Raw genomic sequence first — 21,509 nt, forward strand, 5'->3', positions numbered from 1 at the left:
TGTTGGGTAGCGGACTTGCCAAGATGAATATGTTGTAGTCAAGTCAAGGGCTTCACAGATAAGTACGGAAGATAGATATACCATGATTGCCACAGAGTGATTGTTACTGTGTGGTCATGAAGACACAGGACAGGAGACAAAGGCAGAGGAAGGAGGTAATGATAAGGATGACTTGAAAGAGAAAGTGACAGTTGAGTCTTAAGTAGCAAGGAGGGGCACCTGGCTGGCTCAGTTGGAAGAGCATCTGACTTTTGATCCTGGGGTCGTGAGTTCAAGCTCCACATTGGGTGTAGAGATGACTTAAATAAATAAAACTTAAAAAGATGACAAGAGAAGACAAGGAGTGATATTTCAGGCAATGAGAACGGCATATGTGAGCACCAGAAATATCATAAAATACAGCATTTTGGGGAAGAAGCTTCATGAGAACGTTGGGCTTAAGGTGTCAAGGTGACGGATATAATTGGAAAGGCAGGAGAGGTCTAGATTGTCTGAAGGGTGGTTTATAGTTAGAGCTGTGTGCTAACCTTTGAACCTGTGGGCCAGAGGCTACTTTCAAATAGTCACATAATTAGATGTGTTTTAGGAAGAAAATTTTGAAAACAGTGAGAAATAAAGGGAAATGTGGAGGCACTGGTAATAAATACGGAGAGTAGTGAACTATTAGGATAGTCCAGGGGAGAAATCATGAAGGCCCTTTGAACCAAGGCTGTGACAGCGGAGATGGAAGGGGTAGGGTACAGGGAACGCCGAGCAACGTTTCCCAGGTGCCATCAGGGAGATATGGGAACGATTAGATGTGTTCCATAATAAATGCTTAGTCATTGCTATTCTCGTTGCTATTCTCTCCTCTCTTTCTCTTTCTTGTCCTCTTCACAACTTTCCAGTCCTGTCCTCTCTTTAATTTTAAGGAAAGGAGCTACACATAAAATGTTTTTTGGAGGGAGGGCAGCTTATTAGACCGTTAACAGTCGGCCTCACACAGTCTTGCTGCTCACTTAGTGATAACTGGTGTGTCCCTAGACAAGTGAGGAAGTGCTCTCAGATCAGCTGCCTCTTGTTCTGCCTAAAGCATTAGGGTTTGAACCCCATTAATAATTAGACTCTCAGGAAAAGTGACCAAACCCATTGATCTTTTAGCCAAATTTAGTGCCTCAAAATCAGCGACTTGGAGAAAGAATTCATATGTCAGGAGGCATTTCACTTCCTCTGCGGTGCGCCCATCCCTGATTTGGTAAAGAATATTCTCTCTGGCAATCTTATATCAATGAGTTATATAAAAGAAGACATAATAAGCCACATGTACTTGGAAAGTTACACGAATATAATGAAGAGCTATTTTTCCTTTCTGATGCTTCTCAGATTTAAGCATTGCTCTGTGTCCATGGCAACCACACCCGTCCAGGCTTTCCTCTTCTCACATTTGGCTCACTGCAAGTGCTTTATAACTTGTCTACCTTCAGTGTCTTCTTCTCTTAAACCCCCTTGCCCTCTGCTACCCGATTCACCTTTCTACAGATTTGTCTTCGTTGTATTGTTCATTGTATCCGATATAAGCCCATCATGGGGCATTCATTTCCATCAGAAAGTGTCCTCAGATGTACCTGTTAGGCATATTGTTGCAGTCACGGGGATCCCCTCATGTCCAAGTCATGGGTCTTGTTTCTGCTCCAAGTCTGTAATGCCACTGAAGATGGAGACCATATTATGCGCTTGTTGTATATTCCCCTGGCCCCAGGCACAACTCTGGGCTCATGATATGTGCATAATGAACTGAATATTTCCTCTTTCACCTTTTGCCCCTGAGCTCATTTAGTCCTCTCTATTCCCACTTGGTCTAAGGGGTGTTTCTGGTTATTTTGTGGTGTTAATTTCTTTCTCCTTCCTAAAGTAGTTGATAGTTTTATAGCATATCTTATCCAGAGTTTCCAGGACATTTTTAAAAACCAATTTCATGATATCTTTTTTCTTAAATATAGAAGCCTCTCTCTACCAAAAACCACAATGACTCAGCTACTTGCATGTCTAAAATGGTTTCTGCAGTTTTAGGTGGCTAGTCTTTATGATGTTTATAGATTCATAGAAGCGTTTTTTGGAAGCATAACATTTGGTATTAATCATGGGATTGCTACAGTTCACCAGGTAGACCTTTTGTTCAAAGATGTGTATAGACATAGGTTCAGGGGGGAAAAAAAACAACTTGACACTCAAGAAAGATATGTTCTACAATGCTTTTAAATGTTTTAATACCACTATGATATTTTTATTCAGTGTTTTTTAAAATTGAGATAAAATAACTGCCTTGTCATAAGAACATAGAATAACTGTGAAGAACAAAGACTATCAGGTAAGCTTGCTTACCATCTGCTACACGGAAGTAACTAAATTCATTCCTCAGTAAACCCACAGGTTGCTGTGTTACGGCTTTGTGGGGTCTCTCAGGGAGAGCTGAAACCATAAATATCGAATCTGTAAATGTCAAGGAGTCATTTTAACTGACTCCTGGTTGCTAAAGAAAAGAGAGATTCAGAAGGCTCTGTAAAATAATAATCCTTTAAAGTAAAGATGAATGAATGAATAAATGAAAAAAAAGAAGCTGAAACCAGAGTCTTATTTTACATTTATGTTTTTCTCTAACAACTTGTCAGTAAAGATTATTTAAAACTCTCCCTCCTCTCCCCTGTGAGCCTTGCCCTGGTATTTTCTAGTTGGAGAAAGAGATCATACATGAGAAAGAAGTAAACAGTATCATAGTGATGAATGTTGTGAAAGAAAGAATACAAGAGAATCCAGCACGTTACTGCTCTCCATTAGATAAGATGGTAAGAGAAGGCCTCTGTGAGCAAATTAGCATTTAAGTTGAATGATGTAGTGGACCCAGACATATGACGACCAGAGACAACAGCAAGTACAAAGGCCTAAGGCAGGAGAAGTTTTGTATGTTGAAAACAGAGAGGGGGCCAGTGTGAGTGGAGCACAGTGAGTGAGTGAGATGTAGAGAGGAAGGAGCTATGGTCAGGAAGCTATGCAGGGACCAGATGAATAGAGACATATAAACAGCAAAGTGTTGGCATAGGGATTTAAGGGGAAACCAGTTTAAGTTTTAACAGGGAGAAATTGTATCTGATTTATGATTTTAAGACATTTGGATTGAGGAATTCTGGTGTGTAGAATGTGAATTGAAAAAGAAGCGAGAATGGAGACAAGTCAGACTTACTTCAGAAGGCCGAGTCAGGACACGACTGTAGCTTGGACTAAGGTGGTGACAGTGAAGCTGGAGGAGAAGACCGATTCAGATAATGTTGTGTACAGAGCTGACAGGACTTGTAGATAAATTGGACATGGAAGGCTGAGGGAAAGTGGGAAATCAAGGAATCAAGGATGTTGTAGAAATAGGGCAGATGGATTTTGCAAAGGCGGGTTTGCCTAAGCTCGGTCAGAAAAGCATGCAACTCTTGATCTCAGGGTTGTGAGTTCGAGCCCCACGTTGGCTGTAGTGATAACTTAAAAAATATTGACTTGCAAAACGTGAACAAATCATTTCTTTTAGCAGTGATCTCATTACCCCATATTACAGGAATGGAGTAAGACCTGTGCATGGATGTGGGTGGCCCGGGGTCTGGCCCACAATAGGCACTTGTGAGATTTTTATTCTTACCTCCACCTCGGCACATTTTATTAGGAATTTGTATTCTCACGTTACTAATACTTAGGTCACCAAATTTCAAGCAAACGACTAGAAAGTCCATCAGTGAATATTATATGAGATTCCATCATTCATCAACTCAGTAATTATTTCTTGAGCTCTTTGTATATGTAGTCACTCTCCTGGGTGCTAGGAACATGTTGGTGAGTGAAGCAAATGCAAAATGTTTCCTTAAGTAGCATTCTGTCTGGTGGGGTCAACTATTTCCCTAATAAAATACAACTAGTTATTAAATCACACCTGGCATAATGGAGAATATCATGACATAATGTTAGAACATCTCTTCACAGGTTTCATATTTTCCCTCGTTTACCTCATTCATTCCCATATTTCACCAGTGATTCCTAAACCCGTCCTTTGGCTCCAGATTCCTCTTTCCCATGGCCTGTGGAACATCTCCAACAGACTGCTTCATATTTCTTGCTAACTCCATTCATCCTTCACCCTTTCCTGGCCCCAGTGCTTTCCCTGTCAGTTACTACTTGTACTATCATCCCAGCTCACCAACCTAGAGATGTCACAGTCATTAGTAATATTAGCAGCTTCATAACATTGCTGTTTTAAACCTTATTTCCTTAGTGAAAAATGAGACTCAAAGAGGTTAGCTTTCCTCAAGTCACACGGTTACGGGACATCAAATGTTGGTTTTAAATCCAGGTCTGTCTGACATCTCAGTTTTTGTTCTTTTGGTAACATTTTGAAGGATTGTTAAAACTTTTTAAAGGAAAAAATGATGGAGGGAAAATGTTCCAGAAAGAGGGAAGAGCATCTTAAAAGCCTCAGAAATATTAAAGCACCAGTATCTCTAATCAGAGAAATGTTTAGCTGCCGTTCTCTGTAGCTACACATGTTTTTCCATCTTGAATGCTGAACCATTTCAGGAAACAATTATAGCGTAGCCATTTTGTGTCAAGTAACCGCATCTACTCAGTTTTTAGGACAAGAAGGAGGATGGTACATGATACCTATCTCCAATGGCCTTAGCAGGGGAGAGGGACCCTACCTGTTGATTTCCATGCAGCTCATTAAAACATAAGCCTGCAGGTGCTATGCCGGAGACAGCACAGGCGGAGACCTGGGGGAGCAAACAGCAGGCCGGTTGTCCCAATGTGGGGTTGAAGGGTGGTTCCTGCAGGAGGTAATATCAGAGTTGAATTTTGACAGATTAAGAAAAGGTAAGTGAATTAGAGGGGAAGCACAGTTCAAGAAAAGGAGAAAGCAAGAGCAAAGACTTGGAGACGTGGTGTTAGCAGGTGTACGCGGGGAACTCCAAATACCTTGAGTTTTATACACAGTGGCGATCCCAGAATGTCATATACTAAGGGCTGATCTCAAAGCAGAAGAGTTGGGAGTGGAGAAGAGGGGATAGTTTTGAGAGATGGTGAGGAGGTTGGACCCACTTGATTGATGGGTTAGAGGTAGAGGGAGGTAAAAGGAGGACTCTGGGATGACACCCAGGTGCCTACTGTATAATTGGGCAGATGGAGAACCTGTTAGCCAGGATAGGACATGTCAGGGAAATAACTGACCTCACCAGACAGAATGCTCTTTAAGGGAACATTTTGCATTTGCTTCACTCACCGACATGTTCCTAGCACCCATGTCAGAGGAAGATCTGTGCGGGGAAGAAGTGGTGACTTTGGAGGCTGAGATCAAGTTACATGTGAGGCTGCATAGATCCTATAAGGAGATGGATATTCAGGTTGGGAGCTCTGGATAGCGGGCTGATCTTGTGGCTGGGTTGTTCAGTAGCGATTAACAAGAAGGGTATGGATAGGATCACCAGGGTACAGGTGCTGCTTTTTGAGCACAAGGGCTAATTTGATTAGTTTCTAGGATCCTCCACTGTTTAATAACTCAAGTTAGATTTTAAATATTCGGTAGTTATCTAAAAACTATAATTGCAGTTACCCCTTACCAGCAACATGATCTTGGGCAAGTCACTTCACTGTTCTAAGCTCAGGTGCCTCCAGTGGGAAAAGGTCATCAGTGGTTGTTAGAATTAAATGCAGGAATGCATACTCTAAGGGCTTGCCTCGTTCATAGTCTTTGTAGATACTGAGTAAGTAGTAACTGTTATAATTTATATTGTTAGTTATGCACTTATCTACCAGAGTTTGTGACTTTGTTAGGCCCTGCTTGGAACAAAGAGCAGTGTGAGATAGGTAAAGGAGTCCACCATGCAGGGAAGACCTCTGTGTACCTGTTCTGCTACCATCACATAAGTCAGCCTGTGCCAGTGCTGGTATCTACAGGAACTGAACTCTCACGGGAGGTGAAGAGGGAGCAGATCACCTCCAATGAAAGTAGAGGAAAAAATCACCCCCATTCTCAGCATTTTGCTACCTCAGAAATTCTACTGAATCCATCTGAAGCTGTGAGCAGGGGGCAGGGGCAAATAAATAGTACAGCCAGACTACCTATTACCACCGTTATTCCAGAACATGGACTTGTCTATGCAAAAAAGCCCTGACTGTCCCCGTCTTGACATATTCATTTTATGGAAACCAATTCACTTGCTAATACATGGGCTGACCCATATAGCGACTCCACTGAAAATATTATTTTTCTCAGTGACAGCTATTAACCTACACTTCGCATTCTGTGTAACATGAAGATGCCAGAGATGGCAAATTTAATAGAGAGCTGGAGGTGGACCATGGGAAGAAGGTAGAGGCAGTTCAGCGCTTATCAAGATGAATCAAGTGCCTCATTATTTTTAATAGCCATGACAAGCAACACACACATACACTCAAACACATAAAAATAAGAAGTAAAATGCTGATCCAGCATGAGAGGATCAAGGAACAGTGCGATTCTGTAGATCATCATTTTAATCTGATCAATGTAACGTTAAAAAAAAAAACCAACCAGGCCCCTGCTGACATGTGTTTATGCTTCTGCCTACCTGAAAATAAATGGGAGCCTTAGAGCCAGTGCCCAGGGAGCAGAATAAATCAACTGAGACAGCATTCCCTGTCCAAGCCTGCATCACCAGCATGGCTTCGAGAAAGCCGCTCTTCACGACGCACTCTTGGCTGAGCTCCCAGGGACGGAGTCTCTCTAATGGTGATCGAAGGAGAGAGTGCACCTTGCTTACACACGGAGAAGACAGAGCTGTGCTTGGTTCTCCTAAGTGTGTGTTCAGAAGGGGTTATTCTCAAGGAGGCTTTTGGCTGCTCCTCTCAACTCACCCCTGTGAGTCTTAGATCCTTTCATAGCAGGGAGGGGGCACAGGCTCCGGGTCAGTTCCATGTGAAATAAAATGGTGAAGCAGTTTTCCTAATAAGAGAGCTGTTTGTTTGTTTGTTTGTTTGTTTGCTTGTTTAAAGGGCTACCTTAATTGGAAGACAACAACATCGCAGGAAATGCAAGGTTCCCGGCCATGCAACTGGGCTCTGGGATCTTGGCTTCCTGGCTCTGCCTCCAGCAAGTGCTGTGATCCCAAACCAGTCACGTATCTGCTGCCTCAGTCTTAGCATCAGTCGGATAAACACGTTAGACTCTGATGCTTTCTAGGGTCTAGCAACGCATTATTTTATGATCCTGCTGTCTTACCTAGAGTATCCTTCTTAGTGTAGGTAGTGCCTTACTGAGGGACATTGTCCAAAACGTGTGTTCTACCCAGGAGTTAGGATTGTGAACGCTTTAGAATGGTACAGAAACCAGGTTATGGTAGGTCCAGTTAGCAACAGGGGTGGTTAGCTTGGAGATAAGGAAATTGAGACTGCCTTCAAATATTTGAATTAATGTCATATTTAAAAAGTTGACTTAATTCTGTGTTGTTATAAAATATATTCCCCAACCCAGTGACTAGAAGTTTCACATTCTGGCTTACTGCAAGTAGTACTTTCTAAACAAACGAATGTCCGGTAATAAAACAGGCGCCCTTAGAGATAGTTGTCAATAGAGATAAGGAAGTAGAGGCAAAATGACCAACTCTTGAAGAGACTAAAAGTTCTTGCATTGATAAAGGCATTAAGCTAGAATCTACCACAAAAATTGTTACTGTGACTGTTGAGCACGTTATTAAATTATTGTTGTTGGGAGAAAGTTCTCTCTTCTATTAAAAAAAAAAACAACTCCTTGGGGTGCCTGGGTGGCTCAGTGGGTTAAGCCTCTGCCTTTGGCTCAGGTCACGATCTCAGGGTCCTGGGATCGAGCCCCGCATTGGGCTCTCTGCTCAGAGGGAAGCCTGCTTCCCCCCTCTCTCTCTGCCTGCCTCTCTGTCTACCTGTGATCTTTCTCTGTCAAATAAATAAATAAAATCTTTAAAAAAAAAAACAAACTCCTTTAAAATGGTTATGCCTTAAGTCTTACTAGAGGTCAAACCATTCTTAAACACTAGGGAAGTCCATAATATTTTACAGGAATCTTTTTTTTTCCCCTTTGAATTCTTATAAACCTGTTATCTGAACTACCCACCACGATGTCAGTTAATGTCATATTTTATTTTGTACTCCAGTTCTTCAGGGTATGAATTCCAGCTACAAAACAATGAGACTTATCTCCCTGCGATATAACTGATAGGCTCAGTCTCACTACACTTCATTTTAGCCTCTTCTTCAAGTAGTGTGAATAAACATAAAGTTAGAAGCAGCATCTGGGGGGTCTTTCCACCTGCAGAGGCAGCAGCAGGGCTAGAGCGTGAATGGCAGGCTGTGCCTTGTGCAGAACTTTACACATACGTCAAGACCTTTGTCTGATCTTAGAAACTTGCCAAATTATCGAGGGTGCATCTTTTAAAAAGTTGTCTATCCAGGGGCGCCTGGGTGGCTCAGTCATTTAGTTTAAGCATCTGCCATCTGCTCAGGTCATGATCTCGGTCGGGGTCCTGGGATGGAGCCCTGCATCAGGCTCCCTGCTCGGTGGGAAGCCTGCTTCTCCCCCTCCCTCTGCCACTCCCCCTGCTTGTGCTCCCTCTCTCACTGTGTCTCTCTCTGTCAAATAAATAAATAAATAAAATCTTTAAAAAAAAAAAAAAAAGCATCTGCCTTTGGCTCAGATCATGATCTCGGGTCCTGGGTTTGAGCCCTGCTCAGCCAGAAGTCTGCTTCTCCCTCTCGCTCTGCCCCCACCCCTGCTCATGTCCTGTCTCAGGTGTGCTCTCCCTCTTTCTCCCAAATAAATAAATAAAATCTTTAAAAAATCAAAATAAAAAATTAAAAAATTATCTATCCTACAAAAAAATAATTCCGTTTTTGTCCTTTTACCTTTCCAAGTTGAGAAGCATATAGGTCCTTTCCTAGTTATTACTAAGTGTTTAAATCTTCAGGGTTAGAACTGAAGAGGCAGTTGGTCTCACAGGAATGTCTTTTATCAGTATTTGGCTAATTCTCTTTCTAATGTTTGTGTAACCCCTGAAGTGACTACTTAGCATGTTTCTTTGCAATTCCATAAATTAATCAATTCCACAAATTAAGTCGAATATGCTTTTAATTTTATAATGGGCGTCTGTTCATGTCCCGCACGTGTCCAGCAATCATGACTCGGTGGAGGGGCTCAGGGAGAGCACTCAAGCACAAGGCTCTGATTAGGACTGCACCACCGTCCACCTGATTCCGGCACTCCAGAGAGAGCCTTCTGTTCTTCGGACCATGGCTTAGGGACCACTGCCTGGTCCTCTTTACTTTTTTCTCACTCTGCCTCATTGCATGATTCATCCAAATTTCCCATATTATCTTCAACTTGCTGCTGAACTTCCTTTACAGATTTTTTTTTTTTAATCTTCACGATAGTGTAAGAAAATTTGAGAAATCATGTATTTTTAACTGGTTAGTTTAGAAGAGTTTTTTTTTTTCCTGTCACTAGTTTCATCTTTGGATTACTTTATAACTCAAAAATATATCTCTCAGAAGTGTACTGTACTGAATCTCATCAGGGAGTTGGGAAGGGAGAAGAGAAAATGCTCACTGAGATGAATCACTCTTCTAAGGCTTCAAAAATGACTAGAATCCATTCTTCCACTTCACCCAGTGAAGAGTTATTTTACCTGATACTGTTCAATGGCTATTCTCAAGGGACAACCTGAAAAATTATGAAAAATTATGGAAATTTTGAAAGCGAGGGATGATGCTCAGGACGGGAGGCTGTTTATAGAGAATGCTTTATTCTCCCCAGAGTGATACATGCCAAGACAGGTTGGGCTTGGGCTGGTATCTCCATATACACAGAACTGAGTGAGTAGGTTTCTGGGAAGCCTGGTTCATCTTGATGTGGAAAGGAAGGCGAGAGGATGGGCATGGACATTCCAACCTGGAATGTGTTCATTCCTCTGCGCCTTCTGGCCTGGAGTGCAGGGAGATGACACCCCTCTCCGTGTGGTCATTTCCAGGCAGGGGATGCCTTCTGGGCCTGGTGGGCCTTTGGTACCATATCTTCCCACTGGTAATTCTCGACCGTCAGCCTTTGCCCCTTTCAGCAGCTCACTATGTTCTGGGCCCATGGGAACAGAGCCGTGGTTGCTCCGTGCTATGCTGCTGCTCCCTTTCCATCTCCGTCCTCGCTCTTCACTGCGGGTCTGGCCTATGAAGCCTTAGGACCTGCATCGGGTTCTGCGCGTCAGCGGCTCCATCTTCTCCACCCCCCACGGTGCCAGCTCTGCCTCCTCTGGCTCAGCATCTTGGCTGGGGGGGGGAGTAGCCAGCTGGGCCTCCGCCCACTTCCTCCTTCCTCCTGCTCTTCCCCAGGCTGCTCACTGCTCTGATCCCCAAGCCTTCTGCAGGGCTCTGGTGTGGCCCCCGTTCCTCAGACTGGTCAGGGAAGGTACGATCTGGACCCATGCCATCGCCCCATGAAACCACTGCTGCTCTCCCAGCAGCGGCCCCTCAGAGCCCAACCTGAACCTTACCTTCACTAACTCAACGATAATGCATTTTTGAGGGGGAGGATGATGGAGAGATTAGGAAAACTGAAATACAGGACCACGTTTATAATTGCTTTAAGTATAACTCGGTTTGCTTATTAAAATATCATACTTTGGTTATTTCATTTAATAACACTTCTTTTGTGACCATCAAAGCCAAACCATAGTTCCAAAGTCTTTTGATTAATTTTGACTTCTTACCAGAATCCATTTGGGGAAGAAATTTTTTGTTCTGGTTTATATAAGAAAAAATAAATGACTCTGCCAGTGTCTTTGAAACCAAGTCAGTTGCATGGAAACATTTCCCCTATCTTTTAAAAAATATATCAGTCCAAAAAAGTCCTGTAAGCAAAGGAGTCACTGAATTCTCCCTTCCTTTGCAAGTAAAAATATCCCCTTGTCCTGAAAAGGGAAGCTTCCATGACAGTGCTTTGCACACTGACACAGCAGTTGCACAGTCTTTTCAAACAGAATCTCGTGCAGAACTCCAGTATGTAAACAAGATAAAAATGGAGCTATTCCCAGAGGGGTGTGTGGCAGGGTTGGGGGTGGGTAGGTTCTGAGAGGCCCAGAACCCCTGTCCTCAACCTTACAGTCTCCCCCTCCAGCTAACCTGAGTAACCCATGAGACATTTCCTCCAGAACCTTAGGGATCTGAAATGTAGTGTGTGTGTGTGTGTGTGTGTGTGTGTGTGAGAGAGAGAGAGAGAGAGAGAGAGATTCTGATGATTTTGATCATTCTACACTAAAATCTCTAGTTTTTTAAGAAATCATTTTTGGAGGGACATCTGGGTGGCTCAGTTGGTTAAGCATCCAACTCTTGATTTTGACTCAGGTCATAATCTCAGAGTCATGAGGGAGAGTCCGGCAGTGGGCCACTGCTGGGCATGGAGCCTGCTTAAGATTCTCTCTCTCCCCCTCCCCCTCCCTCTGTAGCACATGCACATTCTTTTTCTCTCTAAAAAAAAAAGAAAAGAAAGAAAAGAAAAGAAAAAAAGAAATGGGGCACCTGGGTGGCTCAGTGAGTTAAAGCCTCTGCCTTTGGCTCAGGTCATGATCCCAGGGTCCTGGGATGGAGCCCCACATCAAGCCCCACATCGAGCTCTCTGCTCAGCGGGGAACCTGCTTCCTCCTCCCTCTCTGCCTGCCTCTCTGCCTACTTGTGATCTCCGTCTGTCAAATAAATAAATAAAATCTTAAAAAAGAAAAAAAGAAAAATCATTTTGGGGGAAAAAAGATCATTTTTGGAAGAAACAGAAGACTGGACAACAATATATAAATATCGTATTTAAGATTTTGTGAATACTCAAAATATTTAACAGAAATGTTTTACTGAGTTTTGGAAAAAGAAACAATGTGCTGTTAAAGCAGGCGGTATTTGCCTTTCACCCCAGTTCTGTAATTAATCTCTTTAACCAATATCACAGAGATATGCTGATGTTTCTATTTTGTTACTTAGAGATCTATAACTCTCCTTTGTCAGAGCAGGAAACTCAAGATTCAGAAGGAACTTGCTGTGGTTCTCTTACTCTGTATCATACTACAACTTGCATGAAGAAGCTGGTCTGGTGTTTGCTACAGAACTGCAGCACCAAGATTCTGAGCGCGATTAGTTCATTGTTTGCTGAAGTTTACAAACTGCTCCCGAAGGGGAGCTTGTCTTTTCCCCTTCATTTGGCTGTAACTGACTATTCACGTCAAGGAAGTTAATATAACACATACTGACACTGTAAAATTTTAAAGCATGGATAATCTGCAGTTTTATTAGTAGGGATGGATTAATTGGACCAGAGCATCAGAATAATGTTTAGAGCTATTAACTGAGAGTTTATCAGGATCTGCGGCTTAAGGAAGTTATTACTGCTTTGAGAATCTCCACTTCAGTGGTTCCTCAGGTGTATGCTCATTATTATGTTGGAGGTGTTTATGTTTTGTCACACCGCATGCTTATAAAAATCTTCCTTTTAATTATGACTTCCCAGAATGCTGAAATAACTTCACACGCTAGCATTGCAAAAAGTCATTATTATTGCGCAAACACTGCAACTTGAGGGTGTGTCCTTTCTTGGAAGCTAGGTCTTTGCTGTCTCCTCACCCCGTATCATTTCACCCTCAACCTCTCTCCTGGGGAGATTTCCGTCGTCCAACCAGCATCGGAGCATCCCACTTTAAATACGCGGCATAAAATCAGACTTGTACCTGCTATCGTTATTAGAAAGCAAGAGGGAAGAAAGGTCAGCCGTTTAGCTGGCAGGCTGTCTGGCTTTTCTGCGAGCGTTACGTGGGAAGAGAAGCTAGATCTTCTGTCTCTGGCTTTAGAATTCAGCAGCGTGAGCTGTCAGACTAACAACATAGATTGAAGGTGGACTGGGAGGGGGAAGCACATCTGTCCAACGGCTCGCCATTGGCTTCTTATTACAGCATTCTCCCCCGAGACACACTCTGCATGCTCATTCACCTACCTCCTCCTCTCCCCTCCCCTTCCTTCCCTTCCCCTTCATTACTGATTCACAGCGAGAGGCGGCAGCGGCGGCAGCGGCAGCGGCGGCGGCAGCCGTGGCGCTGCTTGTCACGAATCAAGGATTGCAATGAGCTCATCCTTTTCTCCTTGCAGCTTCACAACTGCCCTGGCTTCCTGGCTACTGCTGCTGCTGTCTGCTCACACACACGCACGCACGCACACGCGCGCACATACACACACGCGCGCACACACACACACACTCTCTTTACATGCTAGACCCTTCTGAGCTGCTGGTACATTTTAACACATGTATCTGAACTCTCCTGCATCACTCTTGGCCATTTTCTTGCATTCGTTTGCTTTTGCCGTTTTTTATTTAGCTCAGTATTTGATTTCGTTTTCCAGTCTACTTTGGGGCTCTTGCACAGTGGATAATTTAGCCAAAATGTTCTTCCTGTGGAGACGTTAGCTGACAGTTCCCACCACAGACTGGCTTGTGCGTGCTCCTGGGGAGACCTAAGCCTGGCTCCCTTCCCACTGCAGTTCTCAAAATTGGGGATCAGAGATCCAGCTTTCTCATTCTGGACACCTACTTACTGCTCATGGAAGAAGGGGTGCCCTGCCCAGCCCCAGCTGCTAAGCTCACACCTCCAGTCAGAAAGTCCCAGGACATGCACGACGAGAGGAGCAAGCTGGTGAATGAGTATGCATGTCGAGTGCTGGAACTTCTGGGGATGGGGCATCGTCTGTTTGTGCCTCGGCTTCTGGCGGTGAGACTGTTTTTCATTGAACTTCATTTGTAGGGAATCTGCCACCCTCTGTGAGAATTCCTATATCCCTAAAAGAGGCTTGCAGTCTCCTGTTTTCTTTTCCTCTTCCCCACACTACCCAGCAGGAAGTGCTGAGTGGCCGCTGCCCTGGGGCTCTGGCCGAGCCTGGTCCACGCCACTCCTTAATTGGCTAGAGGAGCTATGGCTCTTTTCTGAGAGCCCAGGGCCACATTAGCAGCATTATCTCTGTGGCAGGGGGAAAAAAAATGTTTTCTGGTTGCCTAGACTCAGCAGTAAAGTAGAATAGCCAAGTGCTTGATATAGGCATTCTGTTATTTACATCTCCAAAGGGTTAAATTTCACAACAGACATTGCTACTTATCTAGACTACTGTGGTTTGCGTTCTAACCTCACCGTTTGATTGCCAACTTGATTTTTTTTTCTTTTTTTTTACTGGTTAGGGAATTTTACCCCTTAAAAATCCTTGAGTAAGAAATTGGAAATTTTTCTCCTGGAATGCTTGAACGGTGTATCTATGAAGCAGCTTAAAGCTGTTGGGTCTGTGCTGTGAATCTGGGAAGTCTGGCTTGCTTGTTTTTTGATTTCCTGCACAAGAAGAAAATCACCCTTCCTCACTTCCTACCAAGGGTTAAAATTAAATACCCACAATCGCTGGTGCAGGGCTTCTTTTCAGTGGTTTGAGAACTGTACCTAGCAACTGTTCTATAATGTAATTGGTCTACAGTAGTCCTATACCATTATTTGGTAATTGAACAAGAATAATTAAGCTTTGTCTATTTTATACAATGGAGTTTAATACCATTCCAGACTGTTCTTCGTTATGGTTCTGTCATATTTGAGTCTTTTCAGAAGTATAACGTTGACTGAATTTAACACTTTTCTCTCATATCTCTTTCATCAGTCTAGTTCATCTCTGTTTATATTATCTTTGCAGTTACCAATTCAGTCTTTATGCATGTTTTTGCATGTAAATATCATCCCCCTTGCTTAATCATAACAACATTTTAGGTAGCTGTATGCAGGAGGGATTTTTCACCCTGAAGAAAATCTGTTTATCTTTGCAAGATGAAGTTAGAAGCAGTGACCAGCATATAATTATGGGGGAGGGGGTATTTTTGAGAAATACAGTTTCTTTGTCATTTGGGAAAGAAAGAAAAAGAGTTCAATACATACGTGTTAATGCCCAGGTGAGGTCATCAGTACTTACTTGAATTCTGTTTCCCTGAACCTCATTTATCTTAAAAAAGAGAAAACTGAAGGTTTATATTCTATTAGAAAGGAGGTTTTTTGGTAGTTTTTTGTGGTTTTGTTTGTTTGTTTTGTTTTGTTTTAGTGAAAGAAAAAGCATTTTATTCAGGACCTCTGACACTATTAAGTGCTAAAATATATTTCAACAAATTCTCTACATCTCTTTGAGGAGTCTGTTTTGGTTCTCAAATATTTTCATATTCTTAAAGACTACTTAACTTTGTGACTCCAGGGCTCCCACTGCCAACTTTCCAGTAATCTGGTGCTGCCTTCCTTTGCCACTTCAGACTTTCAATGCTTTGAAGAAAACATAAGTTGATAACTAAGACTGTCTCTCATACTTAAATCCACATTAGGCTTGAATTTATAATGCCTTTACTTTAAAACCAATTATCGGCCATAAAATCCACAAAGAGTTGGGTTCATACACTTCACATCTTCTGGAGGTCATGTGGCTCTGTATGTTGCAACCATATGAAGTTGGCTTGGTTGCCCAATTAGGTATTCAAGGTCGTACATCCCTTGGGTTGTTTTGGGCTCACATTCAGCCTAGGTAATGGTGCCATTTGCATTACTTACACATGGAAAGTATATACTGAGTTGTCTGTAGGGTCATTTGGCAATCTCTGACTTTGTTATATAGCATTGTACTGAAAAGATCATTGATAGAGCTAGGGTACTCTACACTTTGGGAAATCACATCCCCTTTAATTAGCAATATGGCTGTGAATTGCGATCAGCTATCCAGTGAGTTACTGCTTAAAGTTTATTTAGCATGTGTACCAGGAGGAAGTACAGTCGTTCAGCTGTGTGTTATTGGACTGGCTGATGATGTGGGATCGATGGCCGATCTGCACAGGCTGGTCCTGAGAGGGATCCTGCCACAGGCAATACTACAGTCTTTCCATTACCACCCCAAAGGGTGGGCATTGAAGTTTTGGTTTTCAGATAGGTTTTAAACATGAATGCATGTAGGTTGGACTCATGTAAATACATTATTTTACTTTAAAGATCCCAGTGGTTTTTTTTTTTTTTTTTCATGTCGGTTAATTTTCTTGATGGACTGATCAAATGTATGACGATCTACCAAGACAGTGTTGTAGATTTGGACTTTGAGCCTTATTCATTGTCCCCTGATTCACAGAGGGACCATCAAACGATTAGAATACCAAGCACATTTGAATTTTTTTTAAGTTTTTATTTAAATTACATTTGAAATTCTTGCTTCTTGTCCTTCAGAGGTGCACTTAGTCTTAGTAAACAATAATTTCCCTTTAACAAATCAAGTACAAGTACTTCATTGTAGATATTATCTTAAGGCATAAATTCTGTGTATAGACTCACCAAACACATTTCTTTGGTGAAATTAAAATTCCAAAGCAAGAGATACAGGTATCCTAGATACCAGCAAAGTAAGGTTTCCCTCTTCTAAAGCCTGTGCTTCCAAATGATTCCCAGACTTCCAAAAATATGTCTCTACTGAATAGAAATCCTGTTAGACACTATAAAGGAAGAAAAAGCCATTTGTGGTAAAAATTGCAAAGGTGAGAAAGAGAACCATATCTAGATTTAAAAAAAAAAAATAATCCCCTAAAATAATCAGACTTAGAATTTGCTGCTTATCAGAGGCCCTTGAAGAACGATTGATCATCCAAGAGTCGTGAGAGGTTCAGAACAGAAGCATCTGGAGCTAACGCCCGAATGTTAGAGCTGTTCCTTGCCACCCACCCTGCCTCTTTAAAAAAAAAAAAAAAATCACTTTAAAATGTGATACTCTTGCACTGAATTTTTCAGTGGGAAAAACACACTGGAAATGGTATCAGTGGTGACACATAGCCAGAGTCCATACTCTGTAAGTGTGTGAAATTTAAAGAAAAAGGAAAAACTTTTATTGTATTCCTATTCAGAATCTCCCTTTTCTCCCTTTAGATTTTATTAGCTGATATATGGTGTGGGATGTTATGACCAGATCATCCTATATTAATATCAATGTTGGCTATGTTTCAGTATGACACTGTGGGCACTGTGCACAGTGAATCCGAAGGAGGATTGGTTATTGGGGTGAAAAGCCAGAAGACCAAGTCTGTCTCCCATTCTTACTTCTGTTTTAACTGCTTCAAGGATTCCTCATTGAAGAGAGACTATAACTCTTGAAATTTGAAGAGTCAAATACAAAAGTTGGCATGCATACTTCTGATGCCCTTCAAAATATAGAAATCAGTTTTTATATTAAGATAAGTCCTACAGCTACTCTCTAATTTGCATTTTATCAATTGTGACTTTTTAATACAAGATGTGCTTGAAGTGGAGTTTTTATGAATTCGTAAACCAAATTTATGTTGGGGTCTCTCATGTGCCTGGGAATTTAATTTAATTCATTTTACTGAGGGAAGTGGAAAGGATACCTAAATCAACATCCTACTTTTTAAAAAAAATCCTACTTACCTTTTCCCTCTGGATAGTTCTCTTTATCTACTTGAAAGGAAATAGAAGTAGGGCTGATTGAAATGTTTTTAGTAATCTTTATATATAATTCTATTCAAATGAAGAAAGAAGTAATCCTTCCTTTGGAGGTGTAATTGATAAACATGTTCCATATCATCACTTAAAAGGATTTGACAGCAAGTTTGGGAAGCAAAAGATGAATGTTAATAGATCCACTAATTTTCAAAAGTTATCATTTATTCTTATTTAAAAGCTGATAGAGTTCTCTGTTTTGCAAGGGAAGAAAACATATCTTTGCTTATTTAAATTTCCCTAGCTCTCATCTGTGTTACTTTCTAGCTAATTTTACTTAACAAATAATGTCAGGAAAGTAATTGCATTTTCATTATGATACTCTTCCCTCACGATTATTCTGAAGACAATATAGAAAAACTCAAAGAATTTCCCAGTTGAAGAACAGCCTTTCCAGCTCCAATCAGTTCTTCTAGCCTGACAGAGTTCTGTTGTAGTGAAGACAGATGGATAATGATATCCAGAAGCTGGCCTCTCCTCTTTTGGGTACTGGCTTTGGTCCTTGAATTTTAGAGGTGCATTTTTACACTTGATCTTAGCCAAAAGGAGGAGAAGCAGGGGTGCATTTTTAAAAGCTTGGGTCTTAACCACAAGCTCGTGGGTTAAGCTTCTCTTCATAATCAGGGTAGACACATAGCATTCATACATACAACTGTAAACTTAATTACAACATCTCCATAGCCAGTTGATTACCAAGCTGTGTGAAGTCATGTTTTAGTTTCATAGAAAGCACTGCTACTTATATTTTGGACTAAGACTGTTACATTAATGCTTGACAGTTGTGAAGCATATATATTTAGCAAGGTGATATATACTAATATGATTCAAATTTTCTTAAATATGTGTGTGTGAGGATAGGAAAAATGATTATAAGCAATATAACAAATTGTTAATTATGTTCATCTCTAGGTAGTGAGACCTCTCAGGCTTTTAAAAATATCTTCCATTTTAGAAAAAGGGTATATGTAATCAATTGAAAAATGTATGATCCCACTATATAGATACGTACACATGTATGTGTGCAAATTGTGATATTTACAAAGTGTTTATAAAACCAAACAACTTTGTGATAAATTCTTAGTGAGGCATCCAAATTTTTGGAGACCAAGAGGTATCTATTCCTCCTTTGTAGAGGGAAGAACCTCTTGCATACATCTGTCAGAAAATGGAGGGTTACCCCTATAAATTTACAGTCTGTTTATGCCATAGAAAGGTGTTTGGAGGTGATACTTAGAGATTATGGGAGTCTCTTAAATTGGAGGAAAAAGCCCTCCAGAATCATAGTAGGACTGCAGATTGTCTTCTGGAGCAATGGCCAGCAAGGTTTTTGTTAATATACTTTTTGCTTATTGGCGTGGCTTTTGCCTCTCCTAAGGTTGTCTTCTGGCATATATTTTTTTTAAATTCTCAATGAAATTAGCTTTATTTCAGTCCATGATAGGAATATAAGTTCTTACAACTTAGCCTGCCTGCTTTCTGGAATTAAAAATGTCACTGAGATGGGCGCCCGGGTGGCTCAGTGGGCCTCTGCCTTCGGCTCAGGTCATGATCCCAGGGTGCTGGGATCGAGCCCTGCATCGGGCTCTCTGCTCAGCAGGGAGCCTGCTTCCTCCTCTCTCTCTGCCTTCCTCTCTGCCTACTTGTGATCTCTGTCAAATAAATAAATAAATCTTAAAAAAAAAAAATGTCACTGAGAGCAGGGTACTGTTTTTAGCTACTAAAATACCAGTACCTGAGCGTATTTGAGCAACCCAGAGACAACTTTCCAAACTGTCATCCCTTAGATTTGTTTTGGGGTTCACAAAATGCACCTACAGGACTTGACTTACTTCCTTCTCCAATTCTTGAGGTTGAAGATACTCCCTTTTTGAAGTAGAACAGTGGCGATTAAGCAGCCCCACAAGTTAGCCAGAGCTGGGATCAGAATGGATTTAGTTCACACTTTGCAGCCTTGTTTGAGTCTCCTTAACTGCCAGCTACTTTCTAGAAACTGAGAATAGGGGACAGACTACCATGCAGTTTCCACATGTCTGTCTGCCCGAGTTCTTCTGCTCGGGGGTCGTTAGAGCTCCTCTCTGACAGGGCTTAACGGAGTGGGCCGTGGGATCGGGAGCATCGTGAAGGCAAGCAGTGACATGGAAAGGGCAGTCACAGGGTGCTCTGAATTCTGGTTTCCAGAGACTTAGCCCAGGTTCGGCCCCATTCAGGTGGTGAGCTTCTTGCTGTACTTTCCCTGAGCGGATGGCCTCCTTCAAAGTGCATCTCTCTGTCCTGGCCACCCATGGCTGACCAGAGGTCACATGTCACAGGCTTCACGATTCCTCCTCTTTAATCCTCACCCTCCTGCTTCTGCATGAGCTCAGAGGCTGGACTTGAAATGAGGCCTTGGCCAGTATTCGGTAATCACGCTACTGCCTGCAGGCAAGGAATTACACCAGCATTTTGGGGGTGTGTGTTACCAGGTAACTAGAGCTTGGTTGCAGAAAAAGTAGAAGCGGTGCCCTCAGAGTCTTTGGGGTAGCTGCTCATCCCGCGTCAACACGAACTCTAGAAGCAGTGTGTCTTGAGTTTTCCCGACAGTTACCAGAGAGCTGATCATCAAAGCCAGTAACACAGCTGAGAAGAGAAGACTGGGGATGTAGTGTCTGGTGTATCTGGCAGCTGGATGATTTCCCATAATTCAGCAGTTGGCACGTCGGCCAGAGAAGCCCCCTCTTAGGCTGAAATTTCCCCTAACAGTCTTTCCCAACTAAGTTAAGGTGAGTCGATAGCACTCTGTCCTGCTAAACGTTCCCTCTACCGCTTATCGCCATCGTGTCTAAGTATCCACGAGGGAGGAAGTCAATCAGAGATGTACCGAGGCTTGTTTCTCCACTGCTGCTGTTAGCCCAGCTCTACTTTCTGATTACTGGTTTATGGATCTGAAGCTGAGGCAACCTGGAACCCCTGTGGAAATGCCTGCTGTATGGATTAATATTTTATTTTACATGTTTCTGTTTAAAAGGGAGGGGAGATGAAAGTAGATCATTCATTCAGTAAATTTTAATTGAGTACCTCCTATATTCCGGTTATTATTCTTGTCACTGTGGATACAGCGATGCACAAGACAGACAAGGCCCCTTTCCTTAGGAGGAAACAGATGTAAAACGGGAAAATGCGTTGGTGGAAAATTACTTGGTGGGCTGGGGGTGGGGGAGAATTTAAGTGCTCAGAAAAGGCCTCACTCAGATTTTGCATTGGAGCTGAAAATCTAAATCACAAGGAGTTGCTCTCCTTATGAAGATCTAGGAGAAGACTATCTAGGCAGAGGGAACAGTGAGGGCAGTTGCCTTCAGCTAGGAATGAACTCGGTTTGTACGATAAACAGGAACAAGGCCAGTGTGCCTGGAGCTTGAGAACAGGAGGGAGATGTGGTTCAAGACGAGGTTGGAGGGGAAAGCAGGGGCTCCAGATCATGAAGGGTCTTGGGAGCCATGGTAACAATTTTGGATTATTCTGAGCACTGTAGGAAGCCCTGGAGGGCTTTACACAGAAGAACCCCATGACGTGAAAGGGTATCATCTGGCTATGATAAGGAGAGGGGGCTGTGGGGAACGAAAGCAAAGACCAGTTAGTGGGTTAGTGCTGTGGTTCACCTAAGCGATGGACATGTCTAATGGTTTGGGGACCAGGGTGCTGAAGACGACTCATGCCCTGTGAAGAGCAGGAATTTCTCTGATTTCCTTATACTCTTTCAGGACAGCCTTTAAGGTTAATCAGCTCTACATTTGAATCTAAATAAAGTAATATTTAGAACGAGCACATAGTTCTATGATTTCTAGCCATCCTGGTTAGTTTTGTTTTGTTTTTTCATTTTCTTACTGAAGTTTTTTTTTTTTTTAAGATTTTTAAATTTATTTATTTGACAGACAGAGATCACAA

The 21,509-nt window shown here is 42.1% G+C and overlaps 1 protein-coding gene across 4 annotated transcripts in view; it reads left to right on the forward strand.

The window, feature by feature from the left end:
- The window catches only part of RABGAP1L (RAB GTPase activating protein 1 like), a 736,622-nt gene that overhangs the window by 561,496 nt on the left and 153,617 nt on the right, over positions 1–21,509 (forward strand). The window contains exon 1 of one of the 4 annotated variants that reach the window (XM_032838762.1): positions 13,117–13,802. The exons of the other annotated variants lie outside the window; for them this stretch is intronic. Coding sequence (XP_032694653.1) covers positions 13,635–13,802 — 168 coding nt within the window. The 5' untranslated portion in view covers positions 13,117–13,634. Of the gene's footprint in view, positions 1–13,116; positions 13,803–21,509 lie in introns of those variants that run through there. 4 annotated transcript variants of the gene reach the window in all.

This window comes from Lontra canadensis, unplaced genomic scaffold, assembly GCF_010015895.1.
Source record: "Lontra canadensis isolate GAN:19392208 unplaced genomic scaffold, GSC_riverotter_1.0 scaffold106, whole genome shotgun sequence".
Taxonomy (NCBI): domain Eukaryota; kingdom Metazoa; phylum Chordata; class Mammalia; order Carnivora; family Mustelidae; genus Lontra; species Lontra canadensis.